This window comes from Lemur catta, chromosome 5 (genome assembly GCF_020740605.2).
Source record: "Lemur catta isolate mLemCat1 chromosome 5, mLemCat1.pri, whole genome shotgun sequence".
Taxonomy (NCBI): Eukaryota; Metazoa; Chordata; class Mammalia; order Primates; family Lemuridae; genus Lemur; species Lemur catta.
The window spans coordinates 64,229,468-64,253,290 of NC_059132.1; the positions used below are offsets into that span (position 1 = coordinate 64,229,468).

At 40.9% G+C, this 23,823-nt stretch overlaps 3 protein-coding genes and 2 non-coding genes across 5 annotated transcripts; 2 read left to right on the plus strand and 3 right to left on the minus strand.

The window, feature by feature from the left end:
* Nucleotides 1–5,262: 5,262 nt before the first annotated feature.
* TRNAQ-CUG lies at nucleotides 5,263–5,334 on the minus strand. The gene has a single exon. It is a non-coding gene; the product is annotated as a tRNA-Gln (tRNA).
* A 3,498-nt stretch (nucleotides 5,335–8,832) lies between these two features.
* Nucleotides 8,833–8,904, minus strand: TRNAQ-UUG. The gene has a single exon. It is a non-coding gene; the product is annotated as a tRNA-Gln (tRNA).
* A 7,843-nt stretch (nucleotides 8,905–16,747) lies between these two features.
* LOC123638403 (histone H2B type 2-F) lies at nucleotides 16,748–17,166 on the minus strand. The gene has a single exon (XM_045552020.1). It carries the CDS (start codon nucleotides 17,142–17,144, stop codon nucleotides 16,764–16,766), a length of 381 nt encoding a protein of 126 aa, XP_045407976.1. The 5' UTR covers nucleotides 17,145–17,166; the 3' UTR covers nucleotides 16,748–16,763.
* Nucleotides 17,167–17,353: 187 nt separating this feature from the next.
* On the plus strand, nucleotides 17,354–18,244 carry LOC123638385 (histone H2A type 1). The gene has a single exon (XM_045552001.1). The coding sequence runs from the start codon at nucleotides 17,433–17,435 to the stop codon at nucleotides 17,823–17,825; it is 393 nt and encodes a 130-aa protein (XP_045407957.1). The 5' UTR covers nucleotides 17,354–17,432; the 3' UTR covers nucleotides 17,826–18,244.
* A 1,137-nt stretch (nucleotides 18,245–19,381) lies between these two features.
* Nucleotides 19,382–20,961, plus strand: LOC123638379 (histone H3.1). Its single transcript, XM_045551996.1, has one exon. It carries the CDS (start codon nucleotides 19,557–19,559, stop codon nucleotides 19,965–19,967), a length of 411 nt encoding a protein of 136 aa, XP_045407952.1. The 5' UTR covers nucleotides 19,382–19,556; the 3' UTR covers nucleotides 19,968–20,961.
* Nucleotides 20,962–23,823: the final 2,862 nt, after the last annotated feature.

The following is a 23,823-nucleotide window of genomic DNA, read 5'->3' on the forward strand; positions in this document are numbered from 1 at the left end:
GGACACATACAAATACAGAATGGGGGAATGCAAGAAAGAATCCTACAGAGATGGATTGAAGTTGAAAGTATGAGTGTGAACTCATGATTTCTAAAATATGTATATGTATGTGTATGGGCATGTATATGTGCACATGTATGTGTATATTGGCACATGTGCAAGTATATGGGACTATGTGTGTGTACATGCACATGCATTTCCTAAGTCTTTCCATTAAAATGAACAAGAAACAGACATCGTAGAAGCCATACATACACTAAGCCCCTTAATATTGCTCTCCAATACTCTTCCTCACTGAAAGGAATCAGGGCTTCTCTGAGAAATGGCTGGATTTTGGGCTGGGGCCGGTTGGATGCAAGCCAAGCCTGAAACAACTTGTTATGCCAGAAAGGAAGAAAGTGCTCATGATGGTGGCATGTTACAAGGACCTGGAAGCCAGCATGCAGGGGCTGTCCCTGGTAAATATGGGTGAATTTGAACACCAATATAATTAAGGACAATAATGAATTATGAGCCATTGGGGAAAAAAGATTCCATGAGTCCATATCAGTGATAGATATTTAAGTAGGTGGAGAAAAAGGAGGACTCTTGCTTAAAAGAGTACAGACTGGTAAATAAGTAGAGAAGTCTCCAGGGATTCCTTTAAACTTTGTGGGTGCTGCCCTACCCTGCCACATCTCCACCCTCAGTCCTCACACTTGTCTTCCAAGCACTAGCTATGGTGAAATTCTTCTCTCCCCAAGCTGCATGTTCTCATTCTTCTCATTTTCTACCCACAACACTCTTTGGTCTTCTCCTCCGCCCTCACTTCACCTGCCTCAGATCCCACTTGGACTTTACGGCCCTTCTTCCTGAGCCTTCCTTGGCTTCCTTTGTCTAGCTTAGCTGCCCCATCTGTTTCCTTAGCACCGAAATTGCTCTTATCATACCACCACATATTTTAGTTGCTTGTTTAATAATATTTCTCTCCTACCCTCTAGCAAGCCCTCCCAGGGTAGGGACTAATCCTGAGGCCTTGTTCTCCTTAGAGTCCCCACTGCCTAACACAGTGCCAAAGTCAGGATAAAAGTTCATAAATACTTGCTGGGAACATAACCTTTAATTTACTCTGTTTTGATTTTCACCAGAACCCAGGATGGCTCTGTTTCACCTTTTGTCCTGTCTGTCTGCTCTGGCTGTCTCTAATCTGCTCTGGCTGTCTCTAAATTTCTTCTCTTCATCTTCCTTCAAGATTCCAACTTGCTTTTTTTTTTTTGAGATTGAGATAGAGTCTCACTCTGTCGCCCGTGGGGTCAGCCTAGCTCACAGCAACCTCAAACTCCTGGGCTCAAGCAATCCTTCTGTCTCAGCCTCCTGAGTAGCTAGGACTACAGGCATGCACCACCATGCCTAGCTAATTTTTTCTATAAATTTTTCCTTGTCCAGCTAATTTCTTTCTATTTTTAGTAGAGACACGGGGGGAGGGGGTCTCGCTCTTGCTCAGGCTGGTGTCGAACTCCTGACCTAGAGCGATCCTTCCGCCTCGACCTCCCAGCGTGTTAGGATTACAGGCGTGAGCCAGGGCACCCAACCCCAAATTTGCTTGCTTTTTAAGGGCATCTGTTTAACCATAATTAAAACTGAAGCACCGTGAAGCCACTGAAAGAGGGAAACCTGTTTGCATGATAGGGATTGAATTCATCTTGGACAAAAAGCTTCCAGTTCACTGTGTTCTTGGCCATTGGCCTCTGGAGAAAGAGATCCACACTTGTCCTGTGCTTAGTAGTGTACATGTAGCTGTTCATTGCAGAGGCCTCATCTTCTGTTTCAGTAGAAGGAGTTACTAAAAGTTTGTGGAAATGAATGGAACATTTTGAGACCTCACCCACAGTAAGAAAAGATTTGTACTGCTGCACTTACTCACCAGTTGCCAACATTACCGAGGCTCCACAAAGGAGGGCTTGTCTTCTCAGAGACCTTGACTGCTTTCTACTTCTCAGAAAGATTTCATTCCACTGCCCTCATCGCTGCTTTGCTCGTGGTTAAGTCTGGCAAGGGGCTGGAAGGGTACACGGCCCTGGTGGTGCAAGTAGGTCGTCTCTCTGCAAGCTGTTGCTTGCCAAATCGCAGGGCACATGTTCTTGAGCAGGCTGCATTTGGGAAACTGATTTTTACTTCCCTAGGTCACACCAGCTGGGACGATTTTCACCTTTGGTGTTGGAAAAGATTTTTCCTAGCTTGGTGGCAGTAGACGAGAAGTATAATGGAGTCTCCTCTCCCAAGTTTGAAATCTTCCCATTTGTTAGGATTCTTTCCTTGCTGCCTTTAGGGTTTGACGGCGGAATCCCAGGAGGAGAATTTTCACTCTCTCCTGCCTATTTCTTACCCCCACGATGCAGGTCCTGAACAGTTCTTAACAGCCCTGGGTCTGGGTTTGGTCTGCAGAGAAACTCAATGAAGGGAGAACATTCCCACCCGTGCTGTTCAGATGAGGACAAAATCAAAGACTTTCTCAACCTTGTGTTTCTATTTGGGGCAAACCCCACGCAGAAAGCCTAAAATTTGCAAGGAGCTTTGTTTGTGTCCATTAACCTGAGTCTAGCAGGTGGTGAGCCTTTGTGCAAGCAAACTACATCCCCCAGCACCCAGGTTTTTGTGTTTTTAATGATTGAGCAGAAAAAAGATAAAATCAGGAAAAGCTCTCCCTTTAGGAAAGAAATCAGTTTATAATTAAATGTAAAACATGATGCAACCTCCAAGGACCTAAAAGCTTTTAAAAAAATCAGTTATGGTGGTATCAATTCCATTTGAATGCTTAAAAGAAAATGAAATTTAGGACCTAGGAAATTCATTGAAGAGTTTGATTAAAAACTACTCCTGTTGAAATAGCAGTCCCACATAAAGTTAATTTGATTGAGCTGTTCTTTCACCAGTGATAATTTTTTTTCTGCTGCATTTGCTTGTGATTCATTGTAAAATTAGAGAAATTACCTTGTTGTCAAATTGTTTTCTGTAGAGACAGTTTTGGCAATCAGGATCATAGAGGTTTCTAAATGGCATCAAAGTGTCTAAAATGAATTGGCAGTGAAAACAATGGCGGTCATTTATTAATTGTACTTATTGTCATCACTTCAGATGTATCACAACTTAGAATGAACTTTCCCCACATAAATTCTGATTCATGCATATTATAAACACATCAGTGTAACTTAAGGATTTGAAACTTTCATTCAATCTGTAGGTCTCTTGCTGCAACCAGTTACAAACAAGGTTGATGTGATTAAAGTGTTTTTGACAGTTTCAAACCTTAAGTGCAGCCGTTCCGTTTATCTTAAAAACAGCACAGAGACAATACTTTGTTACTTGTTTACTTTGCATATAGGCAGGAAAGAGAATAATAATAAAAATAAAAACTGAGCTAATGGGAGAAATAAAAAAGAAAAGGGGAATAGTTGAAGAGAGAAAAAGAGAAAAAATAGGGGGTTGAGCCTGCTCTTGAGGTGTAGATGATGAAAATCAAAAGATGTTCCTTAGAGATTGATCCTTGTTTTCACTTATGCAAACTAGGAGATTTATTTGAGATATTTATTCCAAATATCTCAAACAAATGCTGAAGCCCTTCTATAACCTATTGTTATTTTCTGGATCTCTTCAAAGCCTGCAGGGTTCACCAAGGAAACTATACTGTGCTTAATGGCACCAACGTCTTTACTATGAGTAAGGTAATTAAACAGAGGTCCAAAGAACTGGAATCCAGCTCCTGAGATCTCTGTACTTACTCCAGGCTACTGGTTCATATATGTGCTCATTGGCAGCCTAATTTGTTCTTAGTTCTTTACCAGAAGCCAGAAATTACAAAATGAAATATTTGAGTTTCCAAACTCTTCCTCTTTATCTCCTTGTTCCTCTGAGCCTAAAAATGTCAAATATGATAAGAGAAGAATGCTCTGGGGAAGTAAAATGTATTAAAAGAAAATCCAATCAAAAGATCATAGCATTGTCATAAGTATATATGAGGGAAATAGATAAATTTAAAAAATGTATACAAGGATACATGGGAATTAACATATCACATAGTTAATGTATCATTTTGGTAGGCAAAGGTGATTTTAAAATAAATTGTGATGACATGAATAACTTTGCCTATGGAAACAACAAAGATAGACCTCTCAACTGTGTAACAAATCAAGTTACAGGTAGATTAGCGATTTTAATACAGAACATAAAATAACAAAACATGTAGTTGAAATTAATAAGAAAACTCAGAAGGAAAAATGCTGACTTGGAAACTGTTACAACAGACATATTTGAGCAACAAAGGCTTTAATGCTTACAAAATCATCGTAAAAATATAAACCATTTTAAAGCAAATGTACACAAATGGGAAATTCATGGAAAAAATCTACTTGAAAAATAGAAATGAAAGAGTTTCAGCATGAGATGATGATGAGGGAGTTGCTTTTTTCTATCATTTTATTGTTTTAATCAAGAACAGCATCTTCAAGCTATTTTAATTCCTTAGAATCTTTATGAATTGTAACAATATTTTTGTTCTCTCATGTGTTGTTTTGCAGTGGTCTTCTAAAATGTTTCTTCATAAATTTAAATCATTCCAAAGAATGTAATTGCCAGCATCTGGTAAAATGTGACTGTTAGAAGCGTCTGGCTGATCAATAAATTTTGTCCATTGGAACTCAAAAACTAACAATTTGATATGCACTAGAATCCTTTAAAAATATACTTGGCATAGTTTTATTTAATAGTCCAAAAATGTACATGAATTCTTTTGCTCTTTTTCAAAGGTATTCCATATCTCCAACAGAATTGTATCCCACTATGTTACATGTTTATTCTTAAAGACTGTGCCTGATCACCCTATCGTATACCACTGTGAAATAGAAAAATATATCAAAGTTGAGAGATGAATTTTAGTTATTACTGGCAATTCTTTGTATTTTAGGTGTTTTTCCTCTGGTTTCAGTTGTTTTTAAATTTAATAGTACTATGCAATCAATAAAAAGAAGTAAATATATAATTTTTGATAAACGCTTACACAGTATATGAAAAATACAATTGTGTTGAAAATATTTCACTTAATGTAGGGGAGAGGTCTTTCCGCTGCCATTTAGCTTATGTGCCTGTGAATAAAAAGTTCTCCAGGAAGGAACGAAGAAGAGATGAATAAATAGCAAAATGATCAGAAGTTTGTGGATAAGTCATAGGAACCAAACCAAAAGGACTCACGTAAGGTGTCATAGGAACCAAACCAAAAGGACTCACGTAAGGTCCCACCGAGGTTTGAACTCGGATCGTTGGATTCAGAGTCCAGAGTGCTGACCATTACACCATGGGGCCACTGGCCCAACTTGCTTCCCTAAATATTTTGATGACCTAGTTCTTCTTCCCTAAGTCCCCTGATCTGTTTGTCGGACAGGTAAATGCACATTCCGGTTTTCTTCTCTACGAATAAGTCATGGATGCTTACCTGGTATGCCTGCACCCAACATCCTTTACACTAGAGTCTTAATTTAGGAAACCATTGCGTTTTAATTTCAAAACCCCTCCTCACCCCTTTCCTCCCAAGCCTTTCCTTCCAAGCGGTTCAGAAACTTGGCGCGCCGGGCCTCTATTTCTTCACTGGGGAAAAAAAAAAAAAAAAAAAGAAGTCTTTGACCAAAACTGAGCCCTAATCCTGTGTCAGGTTTTGTGACAAGCGTTTTGTATTGTTACCTCATCTAAGGCTCACAACAACCCTGTGGGATGGGGACCGCTGGCGCTGTATTACAGGCGAGGAACGTGTGAGAGACCTGAGATCTTTCACTCGGTTTTGTTATCAGATCCTGTTGCTTTCACAAAAGCCGTCATTTACTAGGATGGTATCTGGCGCTTTTGAGGACTACTATCGAAGGTTTCAGCAAAGTCACAGGGGAGACGTTGATGTTTACGCAAAACTGAAACAAGTGTACTTGGATGACGAGGCGGCAGGAAGATCCCAGTAGCCCCGGGAGCAACCCAGGGGGCGAAGGGGGCGGGGAAGCAAGGCCCGCGGGACTGTCCCAGGACGGCGCGCAGCCCCGCGGTCCCACTGCTCATTCACCAAACGAGAGTCCACGGGGAGACTCCAAAATGGACATTAAAAAGATTCTCGCATACACACAGGAGCCCATACTGTGAGAATGCCCCCTTTACCCCACCCCCGGGCCTTCTGTGACGTTCTCTGGATGTTCTGTGATCGCATCCTACCCTCCCAGCATCTTCACAAACTCCTCCCGCTGGCTTTTAGTTGCCCGGAAGCGCGACAATATTCAGCACAAATGTAGAAGCGAGAGCTTCTGCAATTTCCTTAATGGTAGAAGGGAGTCCAGCTCTGCTCCAAGTAGTTTAGCGGGATTCGGTACCTGTCCAGCGAGAGGGTGCGTAGTGGAAATTGAATTTCCTGGCTTCTTGGCTGTGGCTGTCTTCCGGGACTTCAGATTTTAAGAAACGAAACTCTGAGGAAACTCGAGGACCGCGCGCGCCCTCTTGTGGATGACAAAGAGCAACCCCCCTCCACCCCCTAAACGAACAAACAACAAAACCGCAACCCAGTAACCCTGTAGAATATCGGCAAGAGGCTTCTTGTTGGATTCTTTTGCAACGGATTTTTTGCAAGTGGCTGTCACTGGACAAAGTCTTTAAATTCAGTATTTTCTGGAAAGCTGGATTGGGAGTTTTGCTCAAACCTAGAATAGATCGAGCATGGTTAAGGACAGTCCTTGTTTGCACGGAAGGAGTAGGAAGCCCTCCGGACAGAGGGTAAAAATCCTTCACGAGAGATTCCAAACTTTCAAACTCTGATGGAGACAATGAAAAGGTCCTTAAAAAGGGGATGATTTCTAACCTGCGCTGGGAAAGCCCCGTAGATTTCTTGCCTCTGAACATAACCAGCCAGTCCCCAATACACTAGTTGAATCACATTTTCCAATGCCAAAGAGGGAAATAGTTCCAATGGCCTTGTCCTTGAGGAGGTTCCTGATAGGTTTACAAAGGTGCATCAAGTGCAGAACGATGCCCCTGACTTCAGCAGTGGCTCCGGGTTAGCAGAGAGAATACATCCGTGCTTCTCCAGAGCCATATCCTACGCCAGCTCCCTACTGACCAGGGAAAGAGTAAGTGCGAGCTTCAGAGGCCACGTGTCCTTCCTGCACCGTCAGGAAGGACACAGGAGCACCTTCAGTCTAAATCCTTGCTTACTGTGCAGCAATGAAAAATCTTCAAATTAATCACAAACGTGTAATTAGTGACTTCCAGAGACTAAGCCCGTGACAGGTCCTGGACTCCCTATAACCAATAGGTAACCAAACCTAGGCCCGAAGTGACTTCCAGGACCACTGGCCAAGGATGTTGTGAAAGAAGCCTTTCTTGTGAAGTGAATTCTCATCCAAAATGTGAAGAATATAGGGATCCAATCACACAGCTCCCTTTCACCCCTTTACCTACTGACTGGGTGGCATCATTAAGACAGAGTCATGGTTGAAATTCACCTCCAGGGAAATTTCTGCTCCAGTCTTTGGCAAAGACTGTTCTTAGAGTGTATGTAGACTTGGGACCAGTGGAGGAAAAAGACTGAAAAGAAATCCGAGAAGAAGCAGAGCAGAAAGATTTGGAACAAAACATGATTCTGGAATGATCAAACCAGATTAGATGAAAGTTCATGACTCAACAAGTATTTTTGAACTAACACGAGCCAGGTGGGACTGAGAAAGCGAGAGGCAAACAAGACCACAGGACTGGTCCCTCCCCTAGGAGAACTAGCTGTCTAGAGCAGGAGGGAGAGAATATTAAACAAGCAATTAAAATATGAGGTGGTGTGGGAAGGAGATTTAGAATGCTGAGGAGATAGATGGGGCACCTAAGCCAGATAAAGGGAGGCCAGGGAAGGCCTCAGTAAGAAGGTCTGGAATGTTTAAGTTAATACTTCAGGAATAAGTAAAGAACATGAGGGCAGAGGGGAGGGCAAAAATGTTTTGCAGGTAGAAAACGAGAAGAGAGGGGGAAGAAAATAAAGGAATTGAAATAATGATACCGTGGCTGGTGACTAGAAGCTAACTCTGGGCTATGTGTGCTGCAGGTATGGTGACAAATGAGGCTGGAGATGTGTGCAGGTTAGGGCAGCAATCATTGCAATGTAAAAAGCTGCCTCAAGCAAAGGGGAATGGACTTGTGTGAGAATCTCTAAAGTGACAGCAAGGGCTGCACATTCATGGGTTGCTACCAGCAGTTTGAAGAACAGTACCACATGTATCAGCTTAATCAAAGTGCAGAGGCTTTACCAAAACTAAGTCTAAGGAAGAATCTAAAAAATTTGCAGCTATTCTAGGATAACGTGGCCTGACCATTATGCTCCTCCTATGTGGGCTGGAATCCCGTTCTCATTCAGAGCATTCTATGAAAAAGAGTAAAACAGCACCACTCCAAGTTTATCGCCTTCAAATAAAATAGAACTGCTCAGTTTAGACACCTTTTTCCAGTCATAGAGTAATGTGGCCATTCTTTTAAAAACAGATGTTTCTATTGTATGCACATACATATTCCTTTCTAGGCATCAAGCCAAGGGGAGACACCTAAGAGACACGCCCCTCTCCATCCGCATCTGGGCACAGGTCACAGCGTGAAGACTGTTTCTTGCAGTGTTGATTTCTGTAAACGGGCTTGCTTCAGTAGGTGGGCTCAACTTCTGAGGACTGACAAAGATATTACTGCTAGTCAGATACTAGTGTGCGTGATGGGCTGGATTACAATGAAGCACCCTAGTTTTAAGAGACAAAATCGCAAACAGAGATTAGATTAAAAAAAAGAAAACAAAGCCGGAATAGGTCCCACCGAGATTTGAACTCGGATCGCTGGATTCAAAGTCCAGAGTGCTAACCATTACACCATGGGGCCACTTCAAGGACTTGCTTAAGAGGTTTCCTTTGTCACATATTCAATCCAGAAGCACTAGTTCAATTGCTATATTTTACAACAGTGGTTTTCAACAAAATTGTACTGCTCTCCTCAGGGGTATTCTGAAAATGCGTCGATGTTTTGGTTGTTTCAATGACTGGGGCACAACTGGCTTTTATAGGTCAGAACCAGAGATCCTGGCAGTCCTGCAATGCTCAAGACAATACTGTATAAGGAATTAGGAACACACAACTTTCGCAAAATGATCTTGCATGTTTCATCTGGGTTTTCTGGGGCCTTTTCTAACAGTGAGATCCCTGTTCTCACCCTTGTTTGTACCCTCCCACGGTATCATCCTCTCCCATACAATTGGCAATACTGTGTAAGACCTCGTTAGGATTTTTACTTTTATTCTGACATGGAAAGTCACAGCTTCCAGGCACATATCGCGGGAGACTCACCTTTGGAATCCTGAGCTGTCACATGACAAGTCCGACTACTCTGAGGCCACCGATTATTAGGAAGCTCAGACCACATGTAGGTCCGTCTGGCTACATGTCCCAGCCCACAGCCAGCATCAGTTGCCAGATATGTAAATGAAGAAGCCTCCAGATGATTCCAGCCCTCAACGACTATCCCAAGAATCACCCCAAACTAGTGAATTTCCACCTGAAGCTCCAGACATCTTGGAGCAGAGACAGCTATCTGTCCTAATTCCTAAACACAGAATCCATGACCATAACATGTTCGTTTTATGCCACTAAGTTTTGGGCTGGCTCGTTATGTAGTAATAACCAGAACAATTCCAGAAACAGGAGTTTTATGCTTTACCTATCTACTCTCTCAGTGTTGCCCAATAAGACTGTCCCCATTTTTTTTTTTTTTGCCACCATAAAAAAAACTTTAGTGAATATCAGTCTTCATGTCTCCTTATGGGCATACTGAAGAAACTGTTATATAGCTTAAAAAATGATGTTTGTTATCAAAATTGTTGGCTCTGGGGTTTGCAAGAGTGGGATAAAATGTGAAAAAGTAAAAATCACTAAGTAGATGATTAGGGATAAGAAAACTCCCCAAAAGACACCCTCTATGTGCTATGTACTGTTATTATACCAAGCAGTAATAAGACATTTGTTGGCATGTCATTCACTCAGTATGCATTCCAGGTGCTGGGGGTACAACTGAGAACAAGACTACTTTGTTAGAATTCACCCCTTTAGGGACACATTTACAAGAACATCATTTGCTTTTCTAGATCTAGATCCTAGCAGAGGCAGGGCCATCTTCTCTTTCTTATTTTGCAGTGCAGTTTTTCAGCAGCTATTTAGACAACTTGCAGATTTTCAAGGATCTATGCAAGAATTAAATTGGACTAAGAGAAAAAGAGGCAGACAAATGAGGCTCAGAACTTCTCACCCCATGGATCCCTTTGCTCCAAGCACAATGGCTTCCCTTGCTGCTCCTAGGACAAGCTAAGCAGGGGCCTGCCTCTGGGACTTTGCACTCATTGCTCCTCCCTGGAATAGTTTCCCCCACATAGCAACACTCTCTCACTACTTTATTCCAATGACACCTCATTGAGACCTCATTTGTATACCCTTCTTAAAATTGCAATCCTCAATTCCCTATCTCCTTTCTTGCTGTATTTTTATCTATATCACTTATATCAAGGTGATGGCATATTATGGAATCTAATAACTTATTTTTTACAGTCTGGCTCATTTTCCACTTCAAAGTACCATAAAAACAGGAACTTTAGCAGGTTGTTTTCACTGTGCATCCTTGATGCTAGAATACTGTCTGCTATATACAAAGTCCTCAATATTTTATGATTAAATAAATGAATTTCCTTTAAGCTAACTGACTAGGTCATACAGAGGCAAAATTACTGGCTCTATAATCATTTTTCTGACATATAAATGGAATTTATAATAATTTCTATATTATTCTTTTCTCCTTAATGCACAGTACATAATTATATCCCTGTTGCACATATTGTCTTATTCAATTTATACAACTTCCTGATAAAATTGGGCTGATTTCTACCTCTGTTTTGCTGATACAGAAACTGGTATAAATGTAATGAGTTTCACTGACTTGTCTGTGATCACAGTGGCCAAAATGGCACTTGCTTCTTTGTGGTGACCTCACAAAAATCATCCTCACTGAGGATGACTTTAGCTCTTCAGCTTTGTTTGTTATTTTTTTAACCAAGAAACCAGGCTCTAAAAGTTCTAACTCCTACCTGCAGTGCATGGAGAAGAACAGGAAGAGCTGTGAGCCATAGATAGAGTGGATGGTTATGCTCATCTACTCAGTTAAGCCTGCAGGTCTTCTTGTCTCTTTTCCTTTCTTCCTGTAGCACATTTCTTATAAATGGCAAAATCCTTTTTTAAAATTCTGAGCCTGTAGTCTTCTTGTCCACACAGGTATTGAGATTCCAGGTCAACACATTTGAGAGTCTGAACTGTGCTAACCTCTCTAATAGCTGAGTACATTTGAGGGGACTATCATCTAGGAATTCAGTATTATAGGCCTCAAATGGGGTTCTCTTCCAGAATTTGGAGAAAGAGTACAGAAATAGAACCTGGCCATAATATGAACAGAAATAATATAGATGAAGCTTTTCATAGCCTCTTATGTTTCTCAGATATTAAGAAATCATCTAGTCACATGTAAAATGATATAAAATAAAGTGACATTTCCATAATTTAATGACAGATATGTGCATGGGAATATAGTTGGCATGCTTAGAATCTGGACAAAGGAAAACTAGTATGATAACTGTCAATTAGCTATAGCACAAAACCAGGGACAGACAGTTAGCTTATGCTAGATTGCTAGTGTGGCTGCTTAAGATACACTTATACCAAGAGTAAAGAGAGATAAGTTATAACCACACTACAGAATTATGTTCCTTAGTAATCAGGCTACTTCATTTACTTTCCTTCTTTGCTCACTAAAGCACAATTTCTGATCAATAACTTGTAGTCAGTTCCAAGGCCAGACACGTCTTCCACAATAATTAATACAGTGAATTCTAGTTTACTACTATTTCTTGTAAATTTTGTTACTGTGAATATATATTCTTCAGATGCGAGTATCCTGATCAAGTCCCTGCTTGAAAGATTCCATTATAACAACCCAGGCTCATGGAAAGCTTGCAGAGGAAGGCAGGCTAGGGGAGAATGTCAGCTTTGCAGGACTTTGCTTGCTATGATCTGAAGGTTTCCCCCAAAATTCATGTGTTGGAAACTTAATCCCCAATGTAACAGTGTTGGGAGGTGAGGCCTTTGGGACATGATTAGGTCACGAGGGCTCTGCCTTCATGAATGAATTAATGCTGTTATAAAAGGCCTTGACAGAGGGAGGAAGTTTGTCCCCTTTGGCCCTTCTTTCTGCCATACGTCTACACAGCTTCCCCACCTCCTGCTTCCCCCAAAGACACAGCCAATTTGGAAGCAGAGAACCAGACTTCACTAGACAGGAAACCTGCCAGGACCTTGATCTTATACTCTTGGCTGCCAGAACTGTGAGAAAATAAATTTCTGTTATTTGTAAATTACCCAGCCTCAGATATTTTGTTATTGTAGCACAAATGGACATTGCTTAAGGGATTCTAGCCTTAAATTCTACACATTATTCAGCTATAGCTCATATCTCATAAGTATGTCCCAAGACAGAATGAATAGTAGGTTCTTATAGGGACACATGAGGTTATAATGAAAGAAATCAATTTAGAAAAAACTTGCATAAAAGAAGTTGTGGAATGTACCTATACTAAACATATGAAAATAACAAAAAAAGAATACTCTTATTCTTGATAATAAGCCAATTTGTTCATCTTTAAGAAGAATCTCCTGGAGGGTGGAAGATAAAGCCCTGTTGAAGGATACTACGTGTTCCCTATTCTCTTGTTAGGAAATACAATCCTCTTCAACCTTTTTTCTATTTCTTCGTGTAAAATATGCATTCAGGCTTAGTCTTATAATATTTACTAATATAATTTCAGGACCTAGCCTTAAAAATAAAAGTCTATAACTAGCAAAATAATTTGCAAAAAAAAAAAGTAAGGATATATGTAAAGATATGGTCCTTCTCCCCTGAAGCTACAGAATTACAATTCTTTTTTATAAAAGTAGTCAAAGGATGTGTGATCTAATATGTTAGATTCTCTCTGTCCTGCCTAATATGGAGTTTTGTGCATATTATTCTGTTCAGGCTGTTATAACAAAATACACCAACCTAGGTGGCTTATAAACAACAGAAACTTATTTCTTAACAGTTTTAGAGACTGGGAAGTCTAAGACCAAGAAAGCAACATATTCAGTGTCTGGTGAGGGCTCACCTCTGCTTTATAGATGGTACCTTCTCTCTGCAACCTTATATGGTAGAAGGGGTAAACAAGCTCCCTTTTTTTAAGGGCACTAATTTCGTTCACGAAGGCTCTCCGCTTGTGACCTATTCACCTCCCAAAGGCCCCACCTCTTAATACCACCACATTGGGGATTAGGTTTCAACATATGAATTTGGGGTCGGGGACACAAACATTAAGACCATAGCAATCCCAGTATCCAAAACTGCCACCAAGTTGCTTGTTGTAAGTTAATGTAAATGTGCAGTGTCACTGAAAGGGGTCTCAAAATGTCCAAACACTAGACACTGCTGAATGAATATTCCACAGATATATATTACTATCTATTCAGTGTGCAATTTTGATCCATTGGCTTATTTGAGCATATGCTGCAATGGTCACACTGTTTTATTTGACATCTCTCTTTTTTAACTGGTAATAAATACTCAGAAGATTCCTCTACTAGTTCCAAAAGGGACTAACGGTACTTTCTTTTTCTCCCACAAACTCAGAGGAGCAAAGAAAACCTTATGACTACTAGATTAATTTAACAAATAACTTAAGAGTCTGTTTCATTTAAATAACCATACAATGTTAAATTGGCATCTATAATTGTGTATACAGTATTTCAGAATCGTACTTGATAAGCCTTTCACAGTTCATATCTAGTTGTTTTTATTTAGAAGTTCTGTCATCATTTTAAGACGCCTGCTTATAATAGAAGGAAGCCCTTGGCACAGTGCTCAGTCATAGACTACTTACCCAGTCCCCCGTGCTGCTCCCCTCTGCCTAGTGCTGCAGACTCTTGCCCTAACACACTTCTGCTTCCTTGAAGGTGACACCCATTTCCTTACTTCATCTGCCTACAATGCTGTTTTGCACTCTCTCCACCCCCATCAGTAATATTGTTGATTCTGTGCTCCTTAGGCTTTTCATACACATCTCTACTAATAAACAATTATCTTATCATAATGTGTGTTTTACCCATATTGAAGGGAAGGGATTCTTTATACTATTTATTTATGGATGGACATTGCATACATATGATTCAAAATTCAAAGACCATAAAAGGGTTACAATGAAAAGATCTTCCATCCATCCAACCTTGTTTCCAGGCTATCCAGCTTCCTTTCCTCAGAGGCAACCACTGTTAGCAGTTTATTTATTAATTGTGTTTTTTCAGAAATATCTCACATTTATACACACATACACACTCTTCTTCTACTGCACACTGTCTCGTATCTTGCTTTTTTGCACTTGACAGTCAGTTTTGGAGATCATTACATACCAGTACCTGGAGAGGCCATATAGTATACAGTGGTTATAAATATGGATTCTGAAACTAGACTGCTTTTAAATCATGTTTTCACTACTTTTTGGCTGTTGTCAACCTAAATAGCAAACAGAGGCTCTCTACAATAAAATTTATCTGAGAATAAAGCATTGCAATGGGAATACACATGCCATACTAACTATGCTTGTATTCAGGAAGGTAAAGGAAGGCAAGGGTTTTTAAAGGAAAAAGAGAAAGATTATATCATTGTTTTGAAATAATAATCCTTGCCTGCGAAGATCAGTAACAAGGGTGATTTCAGTCTGAGGTTGGATAGACAGTTGTTGGGCAGATGTCCTTATAGAAGTATTTTTTGTGTAAGATTGTGGTTTTTGCAGTCTTTTGTGGTAATTTTTGTTATCAGGCATATAAGAATGAGAACTCTCTCCTCATAGCCTTCCCAGCAATATTTGTGAGTTTTCTAAATATTCAGGACTCCGTTTTGATTTCAACAACTTCAACAGTGTGTAATTTCAGAGTATTTACTCCACCTCTCTGAACACTCATTTTATGATCCGTAAAATAAGTATAATATTAACAATAGTAAATTCTCATAAAGTTGTTATGAAAATTAAATGATTTAATGTATATAGAGAACTTTTTAGGACATTATCTGGCACATGGTAAGAAATAAATAATTATTATGAAAAAGCCTTCTTATTTGATTTTACTACCAGGTAGGATGATGTACTATAATTTATTGCTGATCATTCACATTGCTTCCAGTCTTATACTACAAATTGTGCTGCTGAAAAACTGTGTCCATGTTATTTTGTATATTTTCAAAAATAGTAAATCCCTGGCGGTGGAATTTCTGGGTGTAAAGATATATGCATTTTTAATTTTGGCAAATGTTACCAAATTTTTCTTCATGGAAGTACTACCAGTTTGCATGGTCATCGCCAATGACTGAGAATTAAGGTTTGGGAGGCTTATTCAGGATTTTCCATTCCTTTCAGAGAATACAATAATTAGCCTGTAGTGAATAGAATATGCTTAATGAAATGTTAGTTAACTGGATGGTAACGGGTTTAGGAAATAACAGTTGTGTTTTGCTGACAGTAAGAAACACATTCACACATCTGTGGCATCTTGTTTGCTACTAAAGTCATTAAAGATTAAGAGAAGGCAAAGTGTTAAGTTTTACCGATCACTTTGAACTAGTCTATTACACAGTTTTGTTTGTTTTTTAGAACTTGGAGAAAGTATTTACAAAATATTACTAGTTTTGTTAATGCCTTAATGCAACAGGATGGCAGAAACCCATTAATAGGTATTGGGCCAGAGCTCTGTTGATTTACTGGCTTTCTCGAAGAAAAATGCTTTATTGTAATAATGCATCTTCCCATACATCATCTCACGTGATTCTGGTACATACACAAAGATAAAGAAAGGAAAAAAAGAATATTGAATGACCAACAGCTGCTAAAGTCTCAGAACCGCCTGCCTCACCTTTATCCAAGATGGCCTTGGCGCCTAGCGAGCAGCCTGAACTGGCTTCTCCTTCTCCACCTTTGCAGAAAAAGGGGGCGGAGCTATAAGGACAAGGCTTGCCGGACCGCGTTCCTCTAGTTTTCAATTTGGTCCGATAATTTAAGTAAAAGCCTTTAACTCTCTATTTCTTATCTCCCCCCCCCCCCCCCCCGCCAAACGTTGTCTGGTTGCAGAAAAAGGGAAAGGGTTGGGGAGCTAAGTGTCATCTCAAGGTCTTGCACAATAATTACCCAGAGTATCACCAAAGCCCGCCATCCAGCTCCTGGCTCGGCGTGGTAGCGGCAAACTAGCTGCGGCCTTATCTAGGAGACCCGCGGGGAGTTCAAGGTGTTCTTGGGAGGATGTGATTCGCACTGCTTTTACCTTACACCGAGCATGCCGAACTCAGGACGGCCACTGCGCCAGGTTCGGACCCCTTATGGCGGGTCTTCACTTGTATTATTAGCACTTTTCAGAGCCGCCCACATCTTTAGAACTGGGTAACGTTACTCTGCAGTTGTGTTGTGCTACGCAAGATAAGTGAACATAATGGACTCCTGTGGCTAGAGGAAACCTAGCGTACTCAACCCTTTTGCCTATGACCCCTCACCTCCACAGAGATGACAAAGCGTTCCAGCTCTTTCTCAGGGAGTAAGTGGCTCTGAAAAGAGCCTTTGGGTTTGACGATGCTTTCACGATTTACTTGGAGCTGGTGTACTTGGTGACAGCCTTGGTACCCTCGGACACGGCGTGCTTGGCCAGCTCTCCCGGCAGCAGCAGGCGCACGGCCGTCTGGATCTCCCGGGAGGTGATGGTCGAGCGCTTGTTGTAATGCGCCAGGCGAGAGGCCTCGCCCGCGATGCGCTCGAAGATGTCGTTGACAAAGGAATTCATGATTCCCATAGCCTTAGACGAGATGCCGGTGTCGGGGTGCACCTGCTTCAGCACTTTGTACACGTACACAGAATAGCTCTCTTTCCGGCTCCGCTTGCGCTTCTTGCCATCTTTCTTCTGGACCTTGGTTACAGCTTTTTTAGAGCCCTTCTTGGGGGCCGGAGCGGACTTGGCTGGCTCAGGCATGACGAAAGAAAAACGACAGAGAACAGACTCCCCTCTATTTATAATGGTTCATGCAAATGAAGTGAGGTGGAGATCTATGGTGATTGGTGGTTATCTGTCCATGTCGTCAGATGGCAGTTTTGCCCAATCAAAACACGTATCCTGCATAATCACGTTCAATTGGTCTAAATGAAAATCAAATGTCAGCCAATCACACAGCTCCCTTTTCGCGCCCAGCAGAGGCTATAAATTTTGTATTTTTCCACTTTCTTTTCGGTCTTTCCTAACGGCGACCGCAGATCTTCTAATATGTCTGGCCGTGGCAAACAGGGAGGCAAAGCTCGCGCCAAGGCGAAGACCCGTTCTTCTCGGGCCGGCCTTCAGTTTCCTGTAGGCCGAGTGCACCGTCTCCTCCGCAAGGGCAACTATGCGGAGCGGGTCGGAGCCGGCGCGCCAGTGTACCTGGCGGCGGTGCTGGAGTATCTGACCGCCGAAATCCTGGAGCTGGCGGGCAACGCGGCCCGGGACAACAAGAAGACTCGTATCATTCCTCGCCACCTGCAGCTGGCCATCCGCAACGACGAGGAGCTCAACAAGCTGCTGGGCAAAGTCACCATCGCTCAGGGCGGCGTTCTGCCCAACATCCAGGCCGTGCTGTTGCCAAAGAAAACTGAGAGCCACCACAAGGCCAAAGGCAAGTAGAAGTCTGGGTTAGCTTGCAGCGACTCGAACGACCCAACCGAACCAAAGGCTCTTTTCAGAGCCACCTACAGTTTCTTGGGAAGAACTGAGCACTGCAGTCGGTTAAGTGGGAGCATTCTTGTTGGTTACTTTTCCTTAAACCTGGGCAATTTTTAATTTTTGCAAACATTGAGTCCACTTTATCTTAATGAAATTTAATCGCTGTTTTCTTCGAGTGAGCTTTATCAGTGTAATTATACCTTAATGGTTAACTATCAGGATTTACCACCTCTCCCTCCACTTTTGAGTCTCTTAAAAACCAAACCTATGGTGATGAGCGTTTGTTTTAGGGTCAAATGTAGCAATCTAAGATGTACTTATCTTGTGCGTCTTACCAAATAAAAACATCCCGAGGATGCAGAGTTCAACCCAAACCTGTATTTTAGGCCAGTGGTTATTTTCTGGATCCTTTATTTCTGAGAAAACCTAGTCCTCCGTCAGGATAATTGAATCAGTTTCGAATTGGTGATGGAGTCAAGGAAAGAATTGGGTTAATTGGAACACTTAATTGACTTAATCTTGGTGCCAGGTAATTTTCCTATTTTATTTGGAGTGTTTTCAACAAATTTACTTAAAATTGAGTTATTGAAGAGTTTTGTGAGATTTCTTACCCCCGTACACACGTTGATTTATTAATATAAAGTTGAGATGACCACTTTCTTTTGAACATGCAGAATTATACTTTAAGAACATTTTACTTTGTCTTTTTAATCTAATTTAAGTCAGATCTTGATGCACTGATGGAATAGATTCTTTAAGAGCAAAGGAATTACATTTCCAGAATATTAGGAAAATAAATTGTGCTGCAATGGAATTATTTTTATATAAAGGTGAAAAGTTCGTGTAAGGGTATGTTCTAGTGTTCTATGTTCTAATTTTGTTCTAATGTGGCACCTAGAAACATTTAAAGTACTTATGTCGCTAAAATTTACTTCCACTGGAAATCGCAGGTATATAGTGAGCAACTAACTGTACAGAAAATACAAAAAAACTATAGAGGCCATTGACTAGAGTATCAGAGGACTTGGAGAACAAGAACAACAAAAAGTACATGTACATACATGTTAGAGCCGGTTTCCCTCAGCCCCGGGAACAGAAAGACAGAGTCACTGAGGCTGCAAAGGCAAAGGAGTTTTATTTTGACTAGCTCGAGCTAGGGTCCAGGTCCCAGAGCACCAACGCAGTGGTCTCTTTACGAACCAGGACCCCGCCCTGGGGTAAAAACAAAGCTTTTATACTTTTTTTTTGCTGGAGTCTGTTGCTAGTTATTTTTGATAAGAGACTCTTTCCCAAGAGAGTCCCTCCCAGGAGATTCTCTCCCCAAGGACACTCGCCCTGCACAGCCGGCCTCCCTATCAGGAAGCCACCTGCGGTGCGGGTTTTTTCTTTTTTTTAACTGCATTTGAGCATGGTTTTAGCTCTTTATCATAATCAAGCAATAAGCAAGCAAGCTTTGTGTACAGAAGCGGAATTTGGCTGTTAGCTAAGAGCAAAAAACAAGTCACCATCAAACAAACTAAAATATTGTTTTAGTCCTACTCTACATACACACATACATACATATACATATTTTGAATTCTTGGCCAATCTAATTACCGTTGGGGCTGGCCTAGTTTTGTCCAATCAGCTTCAGGCTCTTACTATAAATAAGCGGCCAGGCTTTTCTCTTCACTGGAATCCAGCTATTATACCATGGCTCGGACGAAGCAGACTGCTCGTAAGTCCACCGGCGGTAAGGCTCCGCGCAAGCAGCTGGCCACTAAGGCGGCCCGCAAGAGCGCCCCGGCCACCGGCGGCGTGAAGAAGCCCCACCGTTATCGTCCTGGAACCGTAGCTCTCCGTGAGATCCGCCGCTACCAGAAGTCTACGGAGCTGCTGATCCGAAAGCTGCCGTTTCAGCGCCTGGTGCGGGAGATCGCGCAGGATTTCAAAACAGATCTGCGCTTCCAGAGTTCGGCGGTGATGGCGCTGCAGGAGGCTTGTGAGGCTTACTTGGTGGGGCTCTTCGAGGACACCAACCTGTGCGCTATCCATGCCAAGCGTGTCACAATCATGCCTAAAGACATCCAGCTTGCGCGTCGTATCCGTGGTGAAAGGGCCTGAGTCTCAAGGGCGCCCCAGCTGTATCCCCAAAGGCTCTTTTCAGAGCCACCCACGTGCGTGCTTGAAAAGATCTGTTTCTCTGTGTAATTTCTGGTATTCGTTTTATCTATGGCAGGTAGGTCCCATTATTTACACGTTTTGCAAACTTCTTACAGTGAAATTCAGCCTATCTCTGTTAAAATGTTAACCTACTTCCCGGCATATATTACCCACCTCGCCCCGCCTGCCACCTATGCTTGTTTTGACAGCATGGCGCCTCGACTTATTTTTCTGCAAACGTGTGTAGTGTGTATACTTAGAAACCAATATCTTAAGGTCACATTAAGGTATTGTCAGGAAAACTAAGGTTAATACAGCTCGTGTTGCCTGAAGTAAAAGTATTTGTTTACCCCATTTCTTCCTAAGCTGTTTTGTTTCTAGGTCTGAATTCAATATTTGAAGCTGATATCTGGGCCTGCTTAAGTGCCTTCACTATGGTTGATGACATGGTCTGAGGGTCAAGAATCGTTTTCAGGGAGAGCCAGCCAGAGAAGATGCCCTTTGAAGCCTCTCTTGGGTCTTTGCTTAAATATTACCTTCTCATCATGGTTTTGTCTGATTATATAAATTAAAACTGTAATCCCCACTAATTTTTTCACCCTACAATTTATTACCATAAGCTGTACCATACGTTTTGCTTATTTATTTTTGTCTTGTCTCTTCTAAGACGCATGTTCATGAAAGGAGCAACTTTTGTTTACTCACATCCCCAGTAATGTAGCAGCTCTCAGGCAATATTTGTTGGATAAATGAATAAAACAACCGTGCGGAAAATCACAGATGAGAGTAAAACAGATTAACCTGCTAGTTGTGCTAAAGTCAGCTACTTGTGAATCATGACAGGCCATTCTTGTCTTCAGAATTCTAGCCATCCATAACTTTCTATGATCTGTCTTCCATTCTTGTAAGCATTCAAGACTTTCTCTGGCAAATTGGCTTGTGTATGTGTTATCTTTGTCCCTCCTCAACTAATGTCAGCTTGTGAAATGTGAGTGGAAAGATCATAGTATTTTTACATCACGTTTTAAAAAGCAGATTGAATTCTCTATCGTTTCACTTATTTATGTCTGCTACTTAGTTATCAGAATTGGGTACATTCTTAATACATTGTTTTAAAATTAGGTAACAAGATCACTACTCTGCTCAAGCTCATTATCTTCCTGTGAGTGCCATGGGAAGCAGGACGCATGATTTCTATATATGGAATTTAGAATGATTAATAATTTATTAGTTTGATTTAGGATGACTAATATTTTATGAAATTAAAATAATGTTCTAATACTTTCTATTGAAATCAAAACCTTGAGCAAAACAAAATACTTAACTTTCCTCTGCAAAGGAAAATTCACTAATTTGAAGGAAAGCAATCCCCCCAGAACTCCTGGGGGATCCTGCTAATCCAATCTAAAACCAACTGCTTTGACATATTGGGGTTTTTTGGTTTGTTTTAGTTTTTTTTTTTTTTTTGAGACAAGTTCTCACTGTGCCCAGGCTCTGGAGCACAGTGGTGTGATCATAGCTCACTGCATCCTCTAGCTCCTAGGGTCAAGCAGTCCTCCTGCCTCAGCTTCCTGAGTTGCTAGGACTACAGGCATGCACCACCATACCCAGCTAATTTGTGTGTGTGTGTGTGTGTGTGTGTGTGTGTGTGTGTGTAGAGACAGGATCTTGCTCTGTTGCCCAGGCTGGCAGATTGATATTCCTGAGTGTGTAAGGAAACTTAAAGCTCTTAATAAATCGGGAAGGGCCCATGCAGAGATTGCCTGGTCTGCACTGATCCAGTCCTCTTGCTGATTAGGTAGGGCATCCTTTTCTGGAGATAGCTGCCAATATACTTCTCCCAGTTAACTTTTCAGTTCTCATTACAAAAAGAATTATTTATTCAGGAGCAGTGAGTAGTTCTAATTATATGGACATGGAAACTCTTTGTCTCCCAAAACATTCCATATGCTGAACTACAATAGTCTGGTAGCCTTCTGGTGAAGCTCTTTCTGATTTGTGAGCATGCTTTCATCTCCCCATACAGAAATTGAGTTTTGCTATGGTAATGGCACATAAAAATGAATACTCAGTGACACCAGATCAATTTGGCTTATGCTAATGGGTAGATGGTGATGCCATTTACTAAGACAAGGTTCACTAGGAAGCAGAATTGTTGATGATGATGATCAGTCTGGGATATGTATTTTGAATTTCCTGGAGATCTACAATTATTTCAAAAGATAGATGAATATGCTTGTATAGAACCCAGGAGATAATTCTAGGATGCACATAAAGATTTGGGAGTCATTAGCATATAAAGGGTATTTAAAACTAAGGGAGTGGACTACAAGTTCCTTCTGGCTTCAACTTGTCTCTTGTAATCTTTGCCTAATTTCCAATATCAGACTTCATGTCATTTGCTTGCACATATCACAAGCCATGAGTCTCTGGTAATGCTTATTCTCTGCTAGATCCTCATACTTTCCAATTCCTAATTCACTTTATTGTTCAGATCTGATGTTAACTCCCACAGGTTTTACTCTTCCTGTGTGCTCTCCTAATTCCCTGTACTTACTTCCATAGTTATTCTTGCTATGTTGTGTTTTAATTATTTGTTTTTGTGTTTCTCCCAATTATATTGTGTTTCTTTAAGATAGGCACTATCTTATTAATGCTGTATCTTTAATGCATGGCACCTAAGTGTTAAATAAATATTTTTAAAAGAATACGAACATTAGAATTTTATGAAAGAGGACAAAGAAATGGTTTTTGTGCCTGAATTTCCTGAGATGGCAAAACTGGTAAGTGGCATAGATGTTCAAGTCCTTTTCAAGGCCCAGACTAAAAGGACCTTGATATGCCCATATGGAAATATGGATGACATGAAGATCTTTGACCTCCTCTATTCTCAAAATGGCTTTTGGCTTTTCAGAAGAGACCATATTTTTTTCCAACTGTTGGTGTCTACTCATTAGTGCTCTTGGAATCATCTTCATAGCAGCAAGAATCATCATTATTGTCACCATCATAAGTTTGTACTACTTAATATGCTTGGTCAGATACTTACCTGGCAGTGTACTAAGCAACTATTTAACTCATTTACAGTATACTAAGGAACATTTACTAATCATAACAATGTTTGTGGGATAGATTTGGAACATGAGAAAACCCAGGTACAAAAAGGTTAACTACAAAGATCATACAGAATTGAACAAGAAAGTATCAGAACACAATTTATACAATAAAGGTAACTATTATTTTGTAAAATTTTATTTCAGTAACATACTAACACAAATGTGATAACTGGGTCACTGCATAACATGTATATATACTTGAAAAACCCTTACTTTGAAGGCTCCTAAGGCCAGTTTTCTTTTTTATTCCAAACTCCTGTAAGTGCAGAAATTTTTAAAATGTATAGCCAATGTATACATTCATAAACATAACCACTGAATGCCTCTTTTACTAGAGGTTGGAAAATAGGGCTAAGGGCTCCGCCCTCACTTTAGTCTACTGAGACAAACTATTATATAAAGGAATGTACTGTCAAGTAGAATTATACCTTACTACTTCTAGTAAGCATATTAACAAAAAACATCCTATAAAACTAAGCTTAAAAGTGTGTAACCCTAACATTCTGGGAGGCCAAGGCGGGAGGATCGGTTCAGGTCAGGAGTTGGAGACCAGCCTGGCCAAGAGGGAGACCCCAGTTTCTACTAAAAATAGAAAAAAATAGCAGGAAGGGGGTTCCTCTGAGCCCAGGAGTTTGAGGTTGCTGTGAGTTAGGCCTACGCCATGACATTCTAGCCACAGCGAGAGTGAGACTGTCTCAAAA